General features: G+C 36.8%; 1 protein-coding gene across 4 annotated transcripts in view; it reads right to left on the bottom strand.

Annotated features, from left to right (window-relative positions):
- Dnajc27 (DnaJ heat shock protein family (Hsp40) member C27) overlaps positions 1-13,564 on the bottom strand; it is a 34,900-nt gene extending 21,336 nt beyond the window's left edge. For 3 of the 4 annotated variants that reach the window (XM_013357363.4, XM_078029567.1, XM_040271400.2), the window contains exons 1-2: positions 13,283-13,564; positions 3,073-3,155 (exon numbers count right to left, since the gene is read on the bottom strand). In XM_013357363.4, coding sequence (XP_013212817.1) covers positions 3,073-3,155; positions 13,283-13,369 — 170 coding nt within the window. In that variant the 5' untranslated portion in view covers positions 13,370-13,564. The remainder of the gene's footprint in view (positions 1-3,072; positions 3,156-13,282) is intronic. The other variant, XM_005322584.5, reaches the window with a different exon arrangement.
- Between the last annotated feature and the right edge of the window lie 6,139 nt (positions 13,565-19,703).

The following is a 19,703-nucleotide window of genomic DNA, read 5'->3' as shown; positions in this document are numbered from 1 at the left end:
AAGGCCCTCAGCACTCACTCACATTGTCCCTACACTGCCTCCTGATTTCTTTAGTACTATTCCCAAATTTATAACACTCACTTTCTGTTCTGAAACCATAATTCCTACATTGTTTCATGTTTTTAAAGTATATTTTAGTTGTTGTGGTACCTTTATTTTATTTACTTATTTGTATGTGGTGCTGAGAATCGAACCCAGCGCCTCATACGTGCGAGGCAGGCACTCTACTGCTGAGCTACAGCTGTAGCCCCCTGTTTCATATTTTATATTACCTGTATGTTTAAGTCAAACTAAGTGTCTTATTATGTTTCTTTGCTCCTGAAGGCTCACAGCTTTTCATCAGTTCTAAGGTGCCTGTTTTCACTTTAACACCTGTGAAATCAGGATCCATCTTTCAAAAGAGAATATGAAGAAAGAAAACCCTAATAGGGCTGGGCAGTAGCTCAGCGGCAGAGTGTAAAACAGTACTAGAACTTAAAGCATCTGGGGAAGATCTGGCATAGTTTATATTTTTAAAATTCTTACTGTAAAAAGATAGTAGCTGAGCAAGGATACACCCATAAAGCTCATAAAGTCAAGAAGTAACAAAAAAGTCTTTATACTCTAAAACTCCAAAGAGGTCAACTTAATTTGGAAGCCAGAGGAGGAAATTACTTTAGAAAAATGGTAATTTATTATCTCAAGGCAGTGCTTGCCTCAGTGTAGTTGAAAAACACCTGCCTCAAAATTACAGGAGGGGTGTTAAAAATGCAGATTCCTGCATCCAACCTCAGACCCAGTGAATCAGAATCTTAGCAGTGGCCCCAGGAATCTGCTCTTTCACAAAGGCTACAAATAAATTTTAAGTACATTGAAATTAAGCTTCAAAATTAAAACAGAAAAGAAGGAATGGCTATCTACAGCATCGGGCTTTCTTCTCCCAGTTGTGGTGCACATGACTGTGCCATCTTCCTATGGCTTCCACTCTGCTGGCCAAGCTAAGATGCCTTTCCACTGAGCTGGGGGAAGGCACCTGCTCCACTTGGGCCAATCAAATCCTTCTGAGACTTCCCCCCCATGGAACTGGGGATAGAACCCAGGGAGTCATCATGTCTTTTCAGTAACACACTAGATGTCATGCATGCTCCACCACTAGGTACACCTCCAGCCCTCTCCCTGGGATTAAACTTGGGATATTAATTTTAGTTCTTCTGTAAAAATAAAATTAAATATGTAAGCTTGAGAGACACTGGCAGCTTTGTACAAACCACACACTTAAAAGACTAAAGCAAGAGAGAGAGAGAGAGAGAGAGAGAGAGAGAGAGAGAGAGAGATATAGTAAAAAGATCTGTCTAAATTCTGTCTGTGGTTCCAACCTCCCCTGAGGCCTCACTGTGTCATCCTTATAACTGGAATATGTGAACTGACTAATATCCTTTTCTTTCAGGTTTTGCTTGAGTTGGTTTGAGTTGGTTTCTGTCTGACTCATCATGGGACAACCATCTTTTCCAAAAGAAATTTCAGTAAGAAACAGAAGTTTGTCAAATAAACTGCAATTTTCTGGCACAATATGGTAATTTCCATTTCTTAGATAAGTAAACTAGTAACTTATATGGATTAAATAAAAAGTCACCATAGCACATGCCTATAATCTCAGCAGCTTGGGAGGCTGAGGCAGGAGCATCACAAGTTCAAAGCCACCTCAGAACTAATTTGAGACCTTATTTCTAAATAAAAATTAAAAAAAAAAAAAAAAAGGCTGGGGATGTGGCTCAGTGGCTAAGTGCCCCTGGGTTCAATTCCTGGGAGCAAAATAGAACAAAACAAAGCTGCCTTAAACAGGGTATCTTATATCACTGATGAAATCCTGTGTCCTTAAGTAGGGAAGGGAAAAGTAAACCAGGAAAAAAAATATGGATTTCAAATGAAAAGCTTCATACATTTCACAGCTAAGTGCTATAACTTTCATTCTTTAAAGAAAACTTGCAGAAATACCCTCTGCTGCTGCCAGGTGATAAATGGTGATGTAACAACCTTACAGAGCTCTTACTTGAGTTACTTTACCTCTTACTTGAGCTACTGTACAGACACGAAGGTGTGTAATTACGCACCTAAACTCAACTTTGCCATTCACATAATCAACATTTTGCTACACATATATACCCCATGGTTTTTGTCTGCCTTTTTGAGTACTGCCTTCATATTCTAATCTGAAGATTTTCTCTTTAGGTGTATCCTTTATGTATAATAAATAATTATTGAGCACCTACTAGGTATACACACTGCATCAGGCACTCGGAGAGAACTTACACTAATAGCCTCTTCCTCAGGCATTTATAATTTAACAGAGGCATTAAAAATATACAGATAATAATAACAAAAGGCAATTCAGGGCAAGGACCATAAATAGCACAGAGAACTTTAAGATGTCTCAGTTGCAAAAAGATCGTGACCTATAAAGGAGGATTCAGAAGGTCTCATGGGAACAGGGCCTTTTATACTTAGAAGAAATTAGCAGGTGGAGAGATGAGGGGACAGTATGGTAACATCACAGAGGCAGGAAGGCACGAGAGCCGCACTTGAGTACGGGTGAAGAGTCAAGTGTGAGATTGTGCTGTCTACCCCAATTCTATTCCGTGTCTCTCCTGCTAACTTAATCCTTTCTCCTCAAGCTCAACCCAGTCTTTGATTTACCTCCAAACAAATCCTCACATATAATTTCCCACATACTTAGATGTTTTTTAGAATATTTCAAAACATTTAAAAACACACCGGCTGACAGGACCAGCTTGTGTAGAGACATGTTTCCTGAAAAGCTACACCTGCCAGTTAGGCTCTGTGTTGACTTGCTTGTCACTGTCTGTCCTCCCCCTACTGTGTCCCAAGGACACAGTGTGCTTGACATGGTGGCTGCATGAAGGAATGATTGATTGCCTCATGGATGTAAAGATCTTAGTGCTATCTTTCCCAATGTATCTTCAACGTCTCTATTGTAAGAATATCTGCATCAATGCATTCATGCAAATATAGATCATTTGGGAAGAGTTCCAGATTTCTGTGTAAATTACAAGTCCAGGGAAACAATATACTTACTTGGTGACTCCATAGTCAATTCCAATTGTTGCAAGGTATTTAGATACAAATCTTTTCTCACAGTATCGCTTTATAATACAGCTCTAAAAAGGCAAAAATATATAAATCTTGTAAATACACACTAGGAAAATATACAAAGTAAGCACATTTCTTCATTATAGTTTCTTTATTCACCACTATGAAAGTGTTTTCAAAAGCCAAAACTATTCCTGAAACATGCCAAAATCAAAGAGTTTAAAGAAAATTTATTTTTAAATTCTTGTCTTAATACTAAATATGGGTATGTTTTCAGTTTTGCTCTCACTCCTGTGCTCTTTTCTTTTGAAGACCTTTTCAACACCACCAAAATATCTATGTCCGCCTCGACTTCTTTCCCAAGGGCAGATCCACATCTCCAGTTTCTATAAAACTGGTTTCTACTTAGATGTCCTGCTGTTCCTTCAAATTCAACATGTCCCAAATTCAGCATGTTCACATAAAAGCAGCACATCCTGCTGACATTTTAATAATGTCCCTATTCTCCCAGTCACAAAGAATCAAAACATTAAAGTCAGATTTGATTCTGGGCCTTTCTTAATCTTTTGAATGGATCTTCCATTTTCCTTTTCATTCCTATTCCCATTGGTATGGTTTTGGTCCTCATCATCTGCCGATAGGAAATTCGTTACTGGTCTCTCTACCCTCTTTCCCTCCCAACTTCAGTCGATACCACATGCTACTGACACTATTTCACTTCTCTAATTCAAAAACCTTCAAGTGGCTTCTCACTGTGAATAGAGTTTGACTTCACATTCTCTTGTCCTTTATTCAAGGTCCTCTAGAATCTGGTCCTCATCTGTTTTCCCTGTTTAAATCCTTCCATATAAATTCTGCATTTCTGTAAAACTCCCAGGACCCAACTTCCTGACTTTTGTTAGTTCTTTTCCCTTCACTTTGTAATGAGCTTTCTCCCCTTCATCCGAAACCTTACTCATCCTTTAAGGCCCAGATCAAATTCCGAGCACCCTGGTGTGACTGAATTCCCCTTTATACATGTACACGGAACATCTGAACTCCTCTGCTCTTTACATTTCTGTTATTACAGATGTACACATGTGGCCTCTCGCACATGCCAGCAGCCATACATGGCCACGCACTGTGAGCTAGCTTCTCAGGGTGCTGTTTACCTCCTCTCTTCAGCTAGGCACTGAACTACTCGAGGCAGGCATCATCCTTCTATCTTTTGCAGAAACTAGCTCTGTGCCTTTCACAGAGGCTTAAAAACCACCAAATGAATATAAGCAAGCATCAATTATCCTAGAATAGCTTTGACTATTTCTGATTATGAATGGTTAATTTACAATGTAAATTTCCTTATGAACTGAAAGAAAAATTTCTTCAAGGGGGTTACTGCTAAGAAGCTATACTTTTTTTTCCTTCTTCTTCTTTTGCAGTGCTGGGAATGGAGACCCAGGCCTAATGCATGCTAGAAAGTGCTCCACCTGAGTCACATTCCCAGCCCCAAGGATACACTATTTAAAATGCTTTATAGCTTGTAGGTACTTCTCAAATGTTTTCTCTCACAAGAGCCTAGAAAAATAAATAAAGCCTTAAAAAATTATTCATGAGCTTCAGAGACCACAAAATCCTTTAACACTAGTCTGTTAACTAAACTGTTTATATAGTTACACATTTAAATAACAATATTAATAATCATTCCCTATAATACAAGGAGATAGGGTCCTGTTCCTTAGGATCTTACAAGCTAAGTTAGATAACATAAATACAAGGGGAATAGATAAAATTAAATAAATACAAAACAAAACTAAATATTAACTGTGTAGCCAAACTGATTTACTTGAATAAGTTTCCCCAAAATAGCATATTGATATGGAATAGTGACAGATTCAAATGATAACATATGGTATTAATCAACAAAATAAAAGCATAAATAAAGCTTTTATGCTGTGATAACACAGAGACAGTGATCTGACAGAATTAAAAACAAAATAATCTTCTTAATCTATACAAAAAAGTATATATTCACTCATTAGACAAATAATGAGTTTATGACCACCCGTGCTGAAATATGGAGTTAGGTGCTGGGATGTGAAGACAGGATCAAGTTTCTACCTGTAAGGAGCTTGCAGTGTTCTGTAAACAGGTAGCAGTAAATAATTATACAAGTAAGCTTCTAAATTACAGTTGTCCTAAGTGCCATAAGAATTCTGGGATGTTATAAGATAGTAATGAGAACCTAACATTTTACTTTCCAATGTACTAAAAATGGCACTTTATCTGAGTACGATTAAAAACATTTCCCCTCTCACATAAAAGTTTGTAATATAAACTTGAATGTTCACATTATCATGATTTACAGTACCTGAAAAGTAAAAAAAAAAAAAAAAAAAAAAAAACCAAAGGGATAAATAAAATGTGTTATAGCCACACAAGGAAATACTTTTTTCTCTGTCTAAATCCTTCCTGAAATCAGGAAGTATTGACACATGCTACCACACAGATGAGCCTTGTCAATGACATGCTGAGTAAAAGAAGCTTGACATAAAGGACCACTGTTGATTCCATTTATGAGAAAGTTCAGAACAGGCAAATCCAGGTAAGCAGGAAGAACATGAGTGGTGGCCTCAGCTTGGGAGTCAGGGGTAATGGGGTGGACTGTTAATTGCTATGTGTTTTTTATAGAGAATGATGAAAATGTTCTACAATTGATTGTAGTAACAGCTGCATAACTTTGTGAATATACACTTTGTTTTTTAATTAATTTTTTAAAAAATTCTTTAATGGTACTGGGATTTGAACCCAGGAGTGCCCTACCACTAAACTGCATCCCAGATCTTTTAATTTTTTTATTTTGAGATAGGGTCTCATTAAGTTGCTCAGGCTGGCCTTGAATTTTCAATCTTCCTGCTTCAGCCTCAGTAGTAGCTGGGATTATAAACTTGTGCCACCACGCCCAGCCCACTGTACACTTTAAATAAGTGAATTGTACATTAATTGTAGCTCAGTGATATAATAAAGCTTTACATTTTTCTTAATTGTTTAATCTTTTGGGAAGAAAAGAAGGATTCCTAAGGGCCTAATCCTCTCTGAGGGAAACTTGAGATTTCCCTGTGATCTTTGTTTATATCCAATTCAACTTCCTACATTGGCAGGCAACTACCCCCAAACCACAGGCCACTTCTCAATGTTTTTTAGGATCCTGTTTCCTAACATGCTATTTATCTGTGACCTCGTCTCTTTTCTCATACCATGTTAATTCTGAGGTAATATATTAAGAAATAATAATAATCTGACATGGTTACAGCCTGATTCAACCTATTAAGCATGTTTTGCAAAACTGCTCAAGTTTTACCTGAATAGAAAACCAAAATTTAGGGCAGAAGTTTTGAGTTTTAACCCCACAAATGTTCTATCTAAAGTTTTTGAGATAAATCTCTAAGGCTGGAGATGACATTCCCAGTGGGGCAGAACACTTGATATGAAATGTATACATTTTCTATTTCTCTCTCACAACTGTGTTCAGATTTAATGTAGAAACACAGCTAGTCATGATCCACAAAAACAGGCTCAGAGGGCATGTATGCTTACTATAAAAAAATGCAAATAGTATAGAAATGTTTAAGGAAGATTGGGGGCTGGGGTTGTGGCTCAGTGGTAGAGTGCTTGCCTAGCATGGGTGATGCCCTGGGTTCAATCCTCAGCACCACATAAAAATAAGTAAATTAATTAAAAATATTCTATCAAAAAAAAACCTCTTAAGGGACTGGGATTGTGGCTCAGCAGTAGACCGCTCGCCCAGCACATTCGAGGACCTGGGTTGGATCCTCAGCATCACATAAACAAAAATAAAATAAGGTATTGTGTCCAATTGCAATTAAAAAATAAATATTAAAAAAAAGCTCTCAAAACCCACTACTCTGAGATAATGATCAAAAACATGTTGCTAACTACCTTTTCTAACATTTCTTTTTGTTTTTGAGATGGGGTCTTTCTCTGTAGCCCATGCTGGCCCTGAACTCCTGGGCTCAAGTGATCCTCCTGCCTCAGCTTCCTAAGTAGCTGGGTGTGTGCCACACACGTGGCTCAAACACTTTATGTGTTAGCTTAAACCATATTAAACTGCCATTTTTTTAAAAAAATATATATATTTTTAATTGTTGATGGACCTTTATTTTATTCATTTACTTATATGCAGTGCTGAGAATCGAACCCAGTGACTCACCCATGTGAGGCAAGTACTCTATCACTGAGCCATAAGCCTAGTCCTAAATTGCCATTTTTAAGGTTAAAAAAAAATTCAAATGTCTGCAACTTCATAAGATTCAACCTATTGCAGGTATATATTTTATTTTCATGGATGGGAACATATCATATAAACTGTTTTATGGACACCCCTCACTCCCTTCAGTCTTTTGTTTATTCTAAAATTCTCTATTCCACTTCCCAAGATAACAAACTTTCAAATCTTTCTCCTTGGTCTTAAAACCTTGGTTGGCTCAGGACTTCTGGAAAGAAAAGTCACTGTTATCCGCATAGAATATGAAAAAAATAGTAAGATACCCCAGTTGCTGTGGGAGGTCACCTTTTGACTGCGGGGAATCAGCATTAAGATAAAGCCAGTAATGCTGTTGGCACAAGGATGAGAATGGCCGGGGCCCCTAATGGTACTGAGTCTGCGTATCAACTCACTCTGAAGCTTGCCCTACTTCTAGATTTCCAACTATGGTAAGTAAATATTTGCCTTGGGTTTCTCTTACTTGCAGTAAAAAATACCCACATTACACAGTACTGCATATATTCTGCAGTTTGTTTTTCTGTCTTAAGAAGAATAAACTATGGTAATCTCTCCACGTTAACTGACATAGTTCCAACTCACTTTTTTCATGATTGCATAATAATCCATGATATACAAGTATTTAATAAAAATTCACTGCTTTCAGTCTTTTTCTCTGCTATAATATTACAATAAATGCTTTGTGTATACATGTGCTTTAAAAGGGGCACTTTAATTTCTGTGGAATAGATTTGCAGAAGTAGAACTGCTGGATTGAAGAACGCTTCTTTTATTTTAGTAGCTACTGCCAATTGCTCTTCAAAAGGTTTCTTTCTTTCTTTTAAATATTTTTAGTTGTAGATGGACACAATATCTTTATTTATTTATTTTTATGTGGTGCTAAGAATCAAACCCAGTGCCTCAAATGTGCTAGGCAAGCTCTCTACCACTGAGCTATAGCCCCATCCCCAAAAGGTTTATTTCTGAAAGTAGTATGCAGGTACCCTCTTCTCCTGCCAGTTTAGATGCTATCATCCGTTAATGATTGCCAAACTGGTTAGTGACAAGTAATGTCATTGTTACTTTAATTTGCATTTTGCTGACTAAAAATGAAGCTGCGTATCTTTCATGTACTTATTGAATGTTTGGATTTCCTCTTCTGTGTATTCTCCAGTTCATATTCCCTTTCCATGTTTCTATGGGGTTATGCATTTTTTCCTTATCAATTTTTCTGGTTTGGGACATTATATATAATTAACTTTTTGTGTGACATATGAGTTACAAATATATGCCCTAGGATGTTGTCTTTTAACTTTTTAATAGGTATTATTATTTTGCTTTAATTATTTATATGTAATACTATATTATTATTCACATTTACAGTACTAAATACAAAAAATTATATTAAATTTATGTAGTGTTTTCTAATCATTCTTTTAATCTCTCTCTCTCTCTTTCCTTTGGTAGTGGGGTTGAACCCAGAGGTATTTTACCGCTGAGCCACATTCCCAGCCTTTTTTGTTTTTAATTTGGAGACAGGGTCTCACTAAGTTGCTTAGGGTCTCACTAAATTGCTAAGGCTGGCCTAGAACTTGCAATCTTCCTGCCTCAGTCTCCCAAGTCCACTGGTTTTACAGTTATACACCATAGTATCTGCTCTTTCAATTTTTTTTTTAATGGTTTCTGAGTTTACTTTCTCGGCTGTAAAGATTTCTCTGAGGTTGTACGTATTTTCACATTTTCTTCTGAAAATTTTATTGTTTTGAAATATTTAAACCATAAGTTCATTGTAGTTTACTTTTGTATTTAGTGAAGATAACACTTTTAACATTTTCCATCTATTTCTGAACTTTCTGTTCTGTTCCACTTATCTGGTTTGTCTTGATTATGCTAATACATGCTTTCTTGATTAGCTTTAGACTATATCAACTGCCTAAGAAAACTCCCCTCTTTCTACTGTCCAGCCCCATTTTTTTCTTTCTCATATTTTGATTAGTTTTTTCCTTATGAATTTTAGGATAATTCTCCTAAAAAATAATCCCCTTTTTAAAAAAAGGCCCAGGGGCTGGGGATGTCGCTCACATGTTTGCATGTGTGAAGCACTGGGTTCAATGCTTAGCACCACATAAAAATAAATAAATAAAATAAAAGTCCATCAACAACTACAACTAAAAATATCTAAAAAAATTAAAAATTAAAAAATAATTTTTAAAAAGGCCCAATAACTTATTATTATTTACTTATATCTATCTCTTTATTCCCCCCCATTACTGGGGATTGAGCCCCAGGACCTTGTGCATGCTAGGTGAATGCTCTAATACTGAGCTATACCCCAGCCTTCTCTTTGACTATTTATACTGCCTATTTCATTTTCTCATTATATCTCTAGAAACTCTAAAATGGTGTTCAATAATAAGGATAACTGCAAGTATTCTCTTTTGTATCTTTTTAATGGAAATTGCCTTAGTATTTTACCAATTGACATGATGTTTGTTGGTGGTTAATAACAAATATTCTTTATCATATTTAAAAAGGTTTCATTTTATTCTGATTTTAAGGATTATTTATCAGAATCAACTACTGGTTATATAAAATATTTCTACCCTACTGAAAGTATCATACAGCTTTCCTCTACTGATTTGTTGATATAGCAAATTATATTTTTCTTTTTCTTTTAAATAATTTTTTAGTTGTAGATGGACATAGTACCTTTAGTAATTTATTTTTATGTGGTGCTGAGGATTGAACCCAGTGCCTCACACATGCTAGGCAAGCGCTCTTCTACTGAGCCACAAACCCACCCCCTTAAGTTCTTGATATTGAACCATGTTTGCAGTCTTGGGATAAACCTTGTCAATATGAATGGTTTTTGATATATTGTTGAATTCTATTTGTTGATACTTAGAAATATTGTATTTTTATGTGCATATGATACAATATCAAGTTTTGCTAAAATTACTATAACTTCATATAATAAATTGGGTGCTAATTATTATTTTTTTTTGCTCTGGAATTACTTAAATAATTAAAATTACATGTTTTTTAAAGCTTAAATAAAGCTCATCTGTGAAACCATCTGATACCTCCTTTTTGCTTTAAGCAAAAATCTTTAAGCTTTTAAATTTCTTCTGAAAAGAGATTGGATTTTCTACTTTGTAATTTTTGAAATTTGTACTTTGCCAGGAAATCTTCCATTTTCAAATGTAATCAATTGTATATAGTATTCTCTGATCATTCTTTTAGTCTCTTCCAGTATAAATTTTGCAGTATTTTTTTGCTTTCTCTATTTTTCTTAAGATTTTAAGACATTTTTCATTTTCATTAATCTTTCTAAATAATTCTTTCAGTTAATTTTGTGTTTTTTTCTCCTAATGTCATAAGTATTAAGTTTCTCAAGTTTTAATTGAGCATTAATTTACAAACTATAAAATTCACATTTTTTAAAGAATTTAACCTTTATTTTTATTTATTTATTTGTATGTGGTACTAAGGATTGAATCCAGTTCCTCACCTGTGCTAGGCAAGTGCTCTAACACTGAGCCACAACCTCAGCCCCCAAGTTTGCATTTTTTAATGTATACACTTTGGTGGTTTTTAGTATACTCACAAAGTTGTGAGACCCTAAGTTCCTTCAGTTTTTCTCTTCCTTAGAAATGAGTAAGACATTGTAGTGCTTTTACTATTGCTTTAGTCTTATCCTTAAGGTTTTTGACTTGGAGTCTCTTCTTTTTCATTGCTTTTCAGTTACTTTTTCTTTTGTTTTGATTTGCTTTCTGATTGAAGGATTATTTATAGGGTATATCTTGATTTTTCAAAACAATTTTTAGTTGTAGATGGACACAATATCTTTATTTATTCATTTATTTTTATGTGGTGCTGAGGATCAAGCCTAGTGCCTCACATATGTGAGGCAAGCACTCTCCTGAGCTACAGCCCCAGCCCTTGATTTTTATCTTTAAAATTATTTACCTGTTTATATTTCTCTATTTTCCAAATTCTTAAAAGCAGGTGTGTACTACTTTTATAACTAAGACAAAATAATAAATTTTTAAAAAGTTATACTTAAATTTTTAATCTATTTAAAATTTACTTTAAGAAATGCAGTAGGAATCCACCCCACCCCAAATAATAGCCAGTTGTTCCAATAGTTCTTATTAAATGGACTCTACTTTTTCATGATCGTACAATGCAGTAAACATAAACTGAATTTCCTTTTGTGTTTGAGTGTATTTCTGAACTCTATTCTGTTCCACTTATGTATCAATATTTCCTTTCTGGTTCCAACAGGAAAAGTTTGACAACTGAATATGTTTAAAAATATCTAGTAGAGTTATTCTCTCATATCTATTTTCATAATTTTCTTGGTTATTCTCATGTTTAATTTTTCAAAAGAGCTTTAGTGAATAAAATTATTTTTTTAGTTGTAGATGGACACAGTATCTTTATTTTTATTTGTTTTATTTTTATGTGGTGCTGGGGATCCAACCCAGGGTCTCACGCATGCAAGGCAAGCGCTCTACCAAGGAGCCAACCCAAACTTTGGTAACTTTTTATGATGTTCTGAAACTTCACTGATGATTTAACTGTAATTGAGCAACTTTTGTAGATTGTTTTAAATAACAATACACTATATATTGAGTAGCCTACCTAAGGGAAAAGTGTATCTTTCCATTTGCAAAAGTAATTTTATGTCCCTTTGTAGAGTTTGGATAATTCTTTCATGTAGGTCCTACGGATTCTTAAGTTTAGACCTAGGCATTTTATTTCAGTTGTTATTGCAAATACATATTTCTTTCTCTCTCCTAGTTGCATTGGCTAAGAAATTTAGGAAAATGTTAAATAAATGTTGTTACACTGGGCATTTGGAGATGCTTCTAATATTGCACCATTAGGCATAGTAAAATTACCAAAATGACATATGCTCACTTAGGCAGGTTAGTACATACCCTAGAGGTTTTTCTCTTCTTTTTAACACCTGGCATATAGTTAACATTCAACAAATGTTGACTCTCAGTAAGTGCTGTTAATACTTATGTACACAGAGACACATAAGTAGTACAGGATCATGCTAAATAGAAAAAAAAAAACTAATAAACATTCCCTGAGCATCTCCTGCAAATTACACTCCTTAGTAGCTTCTGCATTTAGAACCTAGTTCGCCAGTTGATTTTGACAACATTCAGTGATGGAAAGAGCACCGCAGTGGGAAAATGTCACTCGGGTTCCAATCCCATATGCCACTGATTTGATGACCTTGGGTGGTTTTTAACCAAGAGCTTCCACATAACCAGGAGAGACAATTTGGGCGAAGAGGGACAGAATTCATTTAGGGAAAGGCGTGTGATCACCACTGTTTCTCCCTCTCCCATTCAATGGCGAGTTTATGTCTAACACTCAGCAGAGAGAAAGGCGGTGGAACTGAGGTACCTTTGGGAGAATGGACGTGGTGACGGGAAATTAAAAACAAGTCGGGATCCTTACCACCCAGTGCACCTGGGAAAATCTGGGTTCGGTTATGCTCGTTTATGATGGGAAGGTAGATTCCGGGTGCACCCCACTAAGTTCCATCGGCTCCCAAGAACTTTTATTCTCCACCTCCAGGAGCTGGACCGGTCACCCAGAACGCTGGTCTGGAACCTGAGCAGACCAGCCGACATTAACACCCAGGCCTCCTGACGCTCTTTGGGGCACACGGAAGGGTTAGAGGCCACCCCAGACACCTTTAGGGAGAGTGACGTCGGTGAAGGAGGGGACGATCTAAAGGTCAAAAAGGTCACGAGAGTTTTCCTCGCGGGGCTGGCGCTTCTTGAGAGCGCTGGGCCTGCTCGGGGGCGGGGAAGAGGATGGGCCCCAGGCTGTTGAGTGGCCGCCCTCCCAGCCAATGAGAACGTCGCCCCGCTCGCCGCGGTCCCGCCCCTCCCGGCGCCCGGTACTCACTTTCCCCACTTCGGCGTTGCCCATGGAGATGACTTTGATGCGGAGGGACTTGCCAGGCTCCTTCCGCTTGGGCATGTTGGCCTCCATTGCCCTGGCTCTCTCGGGGCCGCCTGAGTCTCTCCTCGTGCGCCAAGCCGGCCCGTCCCTCAGGCCTCGTCGCCCAATGGCGGAGCCGCTGCTCTCGTCACCGGCCGGGCTCCACGGCTCGCCATCCCCGCCGCTGCCTGGCAGCAGGCGCGGGCGGTTGGGAGGCAGGGAGCCGGGGGAGGGAGAGGGGAGTCTCGCGATGCTGGAGCGCGGCGGCTGACGTCATCGCCGGGCCCCGGAGACGCGGCTCTTGTCACCCGGTTTCTGGCTCCGGCGACCGTGCCGAGCCGGGTCCCTTGACGGGAGGGCGGCGTCGTGGGGCGTCTGGGTTTACACTGCGGGAGAGCGCGGCCTTGTTTTCAGGGCGCCAGGACTGGAGGCATTTGTTGCTATCGCACCTCGCGGTAGAGATCTTGGATGGTTAGGGGAGATGCTCAGTGTCAGTTCAAGGCCCAGCCACGCCATTAATTCCAAGCAGACCTCGGCTTCTTTTTTTTTGCTCGGGGGAGTTGTTCCTTCCAGGGTTCTTCTCTACCTGAGTCCCTCTGCTATTACCTTTCCTCCTCCAGTACAGTTAGTTGTTCCTCTGTATCTGCTGGGGATTGATTCCAAGACCCCCTTGGAGCATCCCCTACTAAGGATGCTCCTGTCCCTTATATAATCGGCATAGTATTTGCACATAACCTGCGCACAGCTTCATGTATACTTTAAAATGCTTCTAGATTACCTATAATATCAAATACAAGGCAAATGCAAAATAAATAGTTGTCATACTGTATTGTTTAGGGAATAGGAATAAGAAAATTTCTATTTCTGTACATGTTCAGCAAAACGTTTTGCTTCCCCCCCACTTAAAGTTTTTGAACTATTGGTTGAATCTGCAGACACAGAAACTGCAGATACACAGGGCCCACTGTGTTATTTTCCCTGCTCCAACATCCTGAGAGGCAGAGGTCAGGAGTTGGGCAGCTGGGGAAGTCAGAGCTCTGGTGCTGGAAGAACTAGGCAAGACAGAACTCTAAATCTGAATTTGGAGTCAAGGCGAAGGTTTTTGTTTATTCTTTGCTCCTGTGTTACATAGCTCTGCAACCTCATTAGTCGACTCCTCTGCAAGAGGAAAGCTCAGACTAGGTGCTTCTTATGTTCTTGTCTAACTCAGCAAGGTGTGCAGTTGTGGCTATAAACTCCTTCATGTTCCCCTCTGCCTGCACTCACATCCAAACAGCCTCGAATTCCTTTCTTACCTTTCCCTTAGCTGAAGAGTCAAGGTAGAAGAAAAATGAATTTTTAGATAACCACTTTTCTCAGTTCTTGGGATAAGAAAAGCAACTATTTGGAAAAAAAGCCAGTCTGACAAGGAATAGAAAAAAAAATTGAGTAGTAGCTTCAGTTACAAAAGATAAATAGAACTTGACATATGATTATTTAGTGCCCTGGATAAGAATGGTTGTCAATATTCCAGCAAATTACCAAGGCAAAAGTGGCATTACTCTTGTTCTAACATAGCCTTCAACATCTTAAATACATTTGTGGGAAGACAGTGAATAAAGGCTCAGAATATCATACTAGTTACTTTTAAATCAGATTTTCAAATATTTCAATTTTAAACATTAAATGCTTTTCCTACGAAAAGCTTTTTATGGATTGTTTGCATAATCAAATCAACTTTGTTCAATGAAACATCTAGAACTCTTTACACATATGTAATATAAGTCCTGGTTTGAATTTTGATAATTTAAAGCTTAAAAGAATGATACTTCATAAATCCAAGATGGTGATCTATCATTACTTAAAAAATCACTAAACGTTTAATTTCTGTGATGGTTAGCTTTTGACCCTGTAATAGAACTGATATTGTGGAAGAATAATTGCAGAATTTCAAATATTCAGCTGTCAAAGATTGCCTTAGTTATGATACCTTTGATAATAAGGGCAGTAAAACATATTGAAGATCATTCATATTGATGTGATTTCATATTGAAGCTTTAATATGTATGGCCACATGTTCTGCATGCATTCAGTTGGTTGGAAATTGAAAAAGCAAGAAAGTTAGCTTTCTTTTTACAGTCTTTAATATAAAAAGAAGAAAGAGTATCAGGGATTATTTATGTATATTATGGACCAGGAAGGTACAGTATGAGCGTGAGTTCTGTTACTCAGTATGTTGGGATGACAGAGGCATGTGATGGTGGTAAGCATTGTTGGAAATAATTCATGTGAAGTACAGTCAGCCCTCAAGGGATTGATTTCAGGAACCCCTTCAGATATTCAAGTCTCGATATAAAATGATGTATGTGGTATTTGCATATAAGTATGTATATCCTTCCATAGATTTTAAATCATCTCTCAATAACTTAATAAAATAAGTTAATAATAAATAATTAAGTTAATAAATAAATAATAACTAGTACTAACAGCAAATGCTGTGTAAATAGTTGTTACAATATATTGTTTAGGGAACAGTGATAATAACAAGAAAAATATCTGTACATGTTTAATACAAAAACAAACCATTTTTTCTGAATAATTTTGATCCATGATAGGTTGATTCTATGGATGTATGGAGGTAATCATCCAATAAACAGTAAGTATATGCATTTGTTTACTCATTTTCCCATTTTTAATGTATCAGAAAAGATTTTATATATTCAAAATATATACTTTAAAAAGTAAATTATGGAGGGGTGGGTTTGTGGCTCAGAGGTAGAGCACTTGCCTAGCATGTATGAGGCACTGGGTTCGATTCGGAGCACCACATAAAAATAAATAAATAAAGATATTAAGAAAGACTCTTTGGGAAAGTATTATAAATTAAGTAAATTATGAAATATTTTGGACATACTTAAATGTATATATAAAACTATAATGAATACTTATATATCTGCCACCTGGCTTAAGAAAGAAAACATCACCAAGGCTGTGTGTACCTTTCCCCAAGACATCCCTCTCCTCCCTCTCTACAAAAGGCCACAGCCATATAAATTAGTGCTTTCCATCACCAGGCATTTAAAGTTGTTGTACTACATTTTTATATACCTTAAAATGTAGTATTACTGGGCTGGGGTTGTAGCTCAATGGTAGAGTGCTTGTCTTGCATTGTGTGAAGCACTCAGCACCACATATAAATAAATAAAGGTTCATTGACAACTAAAAAAATATTTTTTAAAAAATGTAGTATTGCATTTCATCTTTAAAAGGTCTTTATTTTGGAATAATTTCACAAAAAATTTCAAGAACAGTACAAAAATATTTGTCTACCTTTCCAGACCCATCAATTATTAACATTTTGTCCCATTTATCATATCAATTGTGCCACTAGCTTTCTGAATGTACATATATACATATTTTCTTTGAATTATTTGAGATTAATTTGCAGACATGTTTCTTTATCCATATATATTTTAATATGTCTTGTCTAAGAACAAGGACTTTGTCCTACATAAGAAAAGTTTATCAAAATCAGGAAATGCGACATTTATAAAGCACTATTATATAATCTTGTGATTTTTTCACATTGCACTGAGCTGTCTCACAGCCCCACAGTGAATTCACAAGGGGATATCTAACTTTTCAAGACAAACAGAATGAAACAAGACAGCAAAACTACTAGCTTGACATCGTTTATAATAACAACAATAGATGGCGCCACATTCCTTGTATATGTCTTATCTTGGTTAAACTGTATTTCCTTATTGTGATTAAAAAACAGGTATAGTGGTCTGGGGTTGTAGCTCAGCAGTAGAGTGCTCGCCTAGCAAGTGCAAGGCCCTGGGTTCCATTCTCAGCACCACCTAAAAATAAATAAATGAAATAAAGGTATTGTGTCTAACTACAACTGAAAAAAAAAAAAAAGATATAGTAATCCCCAGCATCACAAACAAACAAGTATGGTGTAAAATCAATGCAGAACCATAAATGAGGATGGTCTTGTCCAATCTGAGAAGTACAGTGACCCACCCATGTGTGTGTGCACTTCACTGATGATTAATTACTAAATTAAAATGAAATAAATTTTTTTTTCAATTTACATGTTTTCATAATGGCTACTAGATTCTTATGTTATAATTACCTAATAAGTTGTTTGGACCTAGGTATGTCATTTGAGCAATGGGCAATGTGAAACAAAAATTACTGAGTTATTGGGGGCTGGGATGTGGCTCAAGCGGTAGCGCGCTCGCCTAGCATGCGTGCGGCCCGGGTTCGATCCTCAGCAGCACCACATACCAACAAAGATGTTGTGTCCGCCGAGAACTAAGAAAAAATAAATAAATGTTAAAATTCTCTCTCTCTCTCTCTCTCTCTCTCTCTCTCTCTCTGTCCCCCTCTCTCACTTTCTCTTTAAAAAAAAAAAAAAAAAAAAAAAAAAAAAAATTACTGAGTTATTAAAGTCATAATGAACAAAGAAAATTGATAAACTTTGAACTAATCCATAGTTTATTACAAATTTCATCAGTTGTCCCCAAAATGCTTTTTATAGCTATGTTTTGTTCCCTAACCTATGATCATTTTGTTGTCTTATACTTTTAGTTTCTTTAATCTGGAGTGATTCCTCAACTTTTATTTGTCTTTCAAAATCACATTTATTTTTAGAACATCCCACAATTTGTGTTTATGTGGTATGTTCCTGTACTTAGATTGAGTTATATTTGGCTGAAACCTGTTATGTCTTTTTTTGGGGCGGGAGGGTAGTGAGGATTGAACTCAGGGGCACTAGACCATCGAGCCACATCCCCAGCCATATTTTGTATTTTATTTAGAGACAGGGTCTCACCAAGTTTCTTAGTGCCTCGCTTTTGCTGAGGCTGGCTTTGAACTCATGATCCTCTTGTCTCAACCTCCTGCGCTACTGGGATTATAGGCATGAGTCACTGCACCCGGCTGTTACTTCTTTTTTGAGGCAGATTATCAGAAAGTTGTAATGCCATTTGTCCCATTTATTAATGATGTTAACTTTAATTAGTAGGTTAAGGTGGTGTTCATGAGATTAATCCACAGTAAAGTGACTTTTTCCCTGTGTAATAAGTAACTTGTAATGAGATGATTCAAAATTTCATAATTATTCTTTCATCATTGAACTCTTACCCACAAATGTTTAAAATCCAATAGTGATTCATAGCTGAAGAGATCATACTATGGATGAATGCAAAATTGTGATTTTCTAACTCTACTAACCCACTTCTAATCCACTTATTATTTTTATTCTATTCATTACTTTTCTACCATAAAGGAGAGTTTTCCTTTCTCACTCATTCATTTATTTATACCAGTAAGGCCTCATTGTGCTTATTTACTGCATGAATATTCTGTAATTACTATTTGTTTTTATGCTTAAATTAGCTCCTGTTTTTTGTTTATTTGTTTTAATGCTGGGGATTGAATCCAGGGCCTCCAAGCATGCTATGCTTTACCACAGAACTACATGCCCAGCCCTCCTATATCTTTTTTGATTTGTCTCCACCACATTTTGAGCACTTTCTTGCTTTCTGGAACAGCAACAAGCCCAGCTTCCCTGAGACCCTTTTAGTGGAGATAGAATTTAGATCTAGATGCTCATTGGTATCAGTGTGTCTTTGTTTTTTTCTTTATAAATTTTTTCATTTGTTCCAATTAGTTATACATGACAGTAGAATGCATTTAGGCACATTGACACATTATACATAAATGGGGTACTTAAAGTAACTCTATTCTTCCCTAGCACTTGCTTATTGTGAATTTAGCATCCACATATCAAGAGAAAACATTTGGCCTTTGGTTTGGGGGGATGGGCTTATTTCACATAGCGTGATATTCTCCAACTCCAACCATTTACCTGCAAATGCCTTCTACGTGCTAGGTGAGCACTCTACTGCTGAGCCACAACCCTGGCCCCAATTTCACTCTTCTTTCAAGCTGAGTAATGTTCCATCGAGTATATATACCACATTTTCTTTGTCCATCTATTGAATGGCACTGAAAAAATACGTACATAAATACATCTAAAGCTGCATATTAAAACACAGTTCATACTGGTAGTTCAAATGCATTTTAGCAAAGAGGATTTGTTCTAGTTTTCCTCCTTTCCATAAGTTTAACTCCCCTTTTTATCTCCTCAGAATATTTACTCAGTTCCCCAGTCCTACAGTACATAAGAAGCAACTTCAGAAATACTAACCCATGCCTTTTCAAAAGTTAAAACCTTTTGAACTAGAATTCAATGTTTGTTTAAAGAAATTATTTTGTCCAAAATTGGCCATTAAGCGTTGTGTTCATATATTAGTTGGGTTAGTCCTTTTTTCTCTCCTTCAGTGTGGTTATGGTTTTCTTTGAAATACAACTAGGTTTATTTGTTTCCATT

This window comes from Ictidomys tridecemlineatus, chromosome 12 (assembly GCF_052094955.1).
Source record: "Ictidomys tridecemlineatus isolate mIctTri1 chromosome 12, mIctTri1.hap1, whole genome shotgun sequence".
NCBI lineage: Eukaryota > Metazoa > Chordata > Mammalia > Rodentia > Sciuridae > Ictidomys > Ictidomys tridecemlineatus.
The sequence above is the reverse complement of the archived record's forward strand: the minus strand, read 5'-3'. Positions and strand labels throughout refer to the sequence as shown.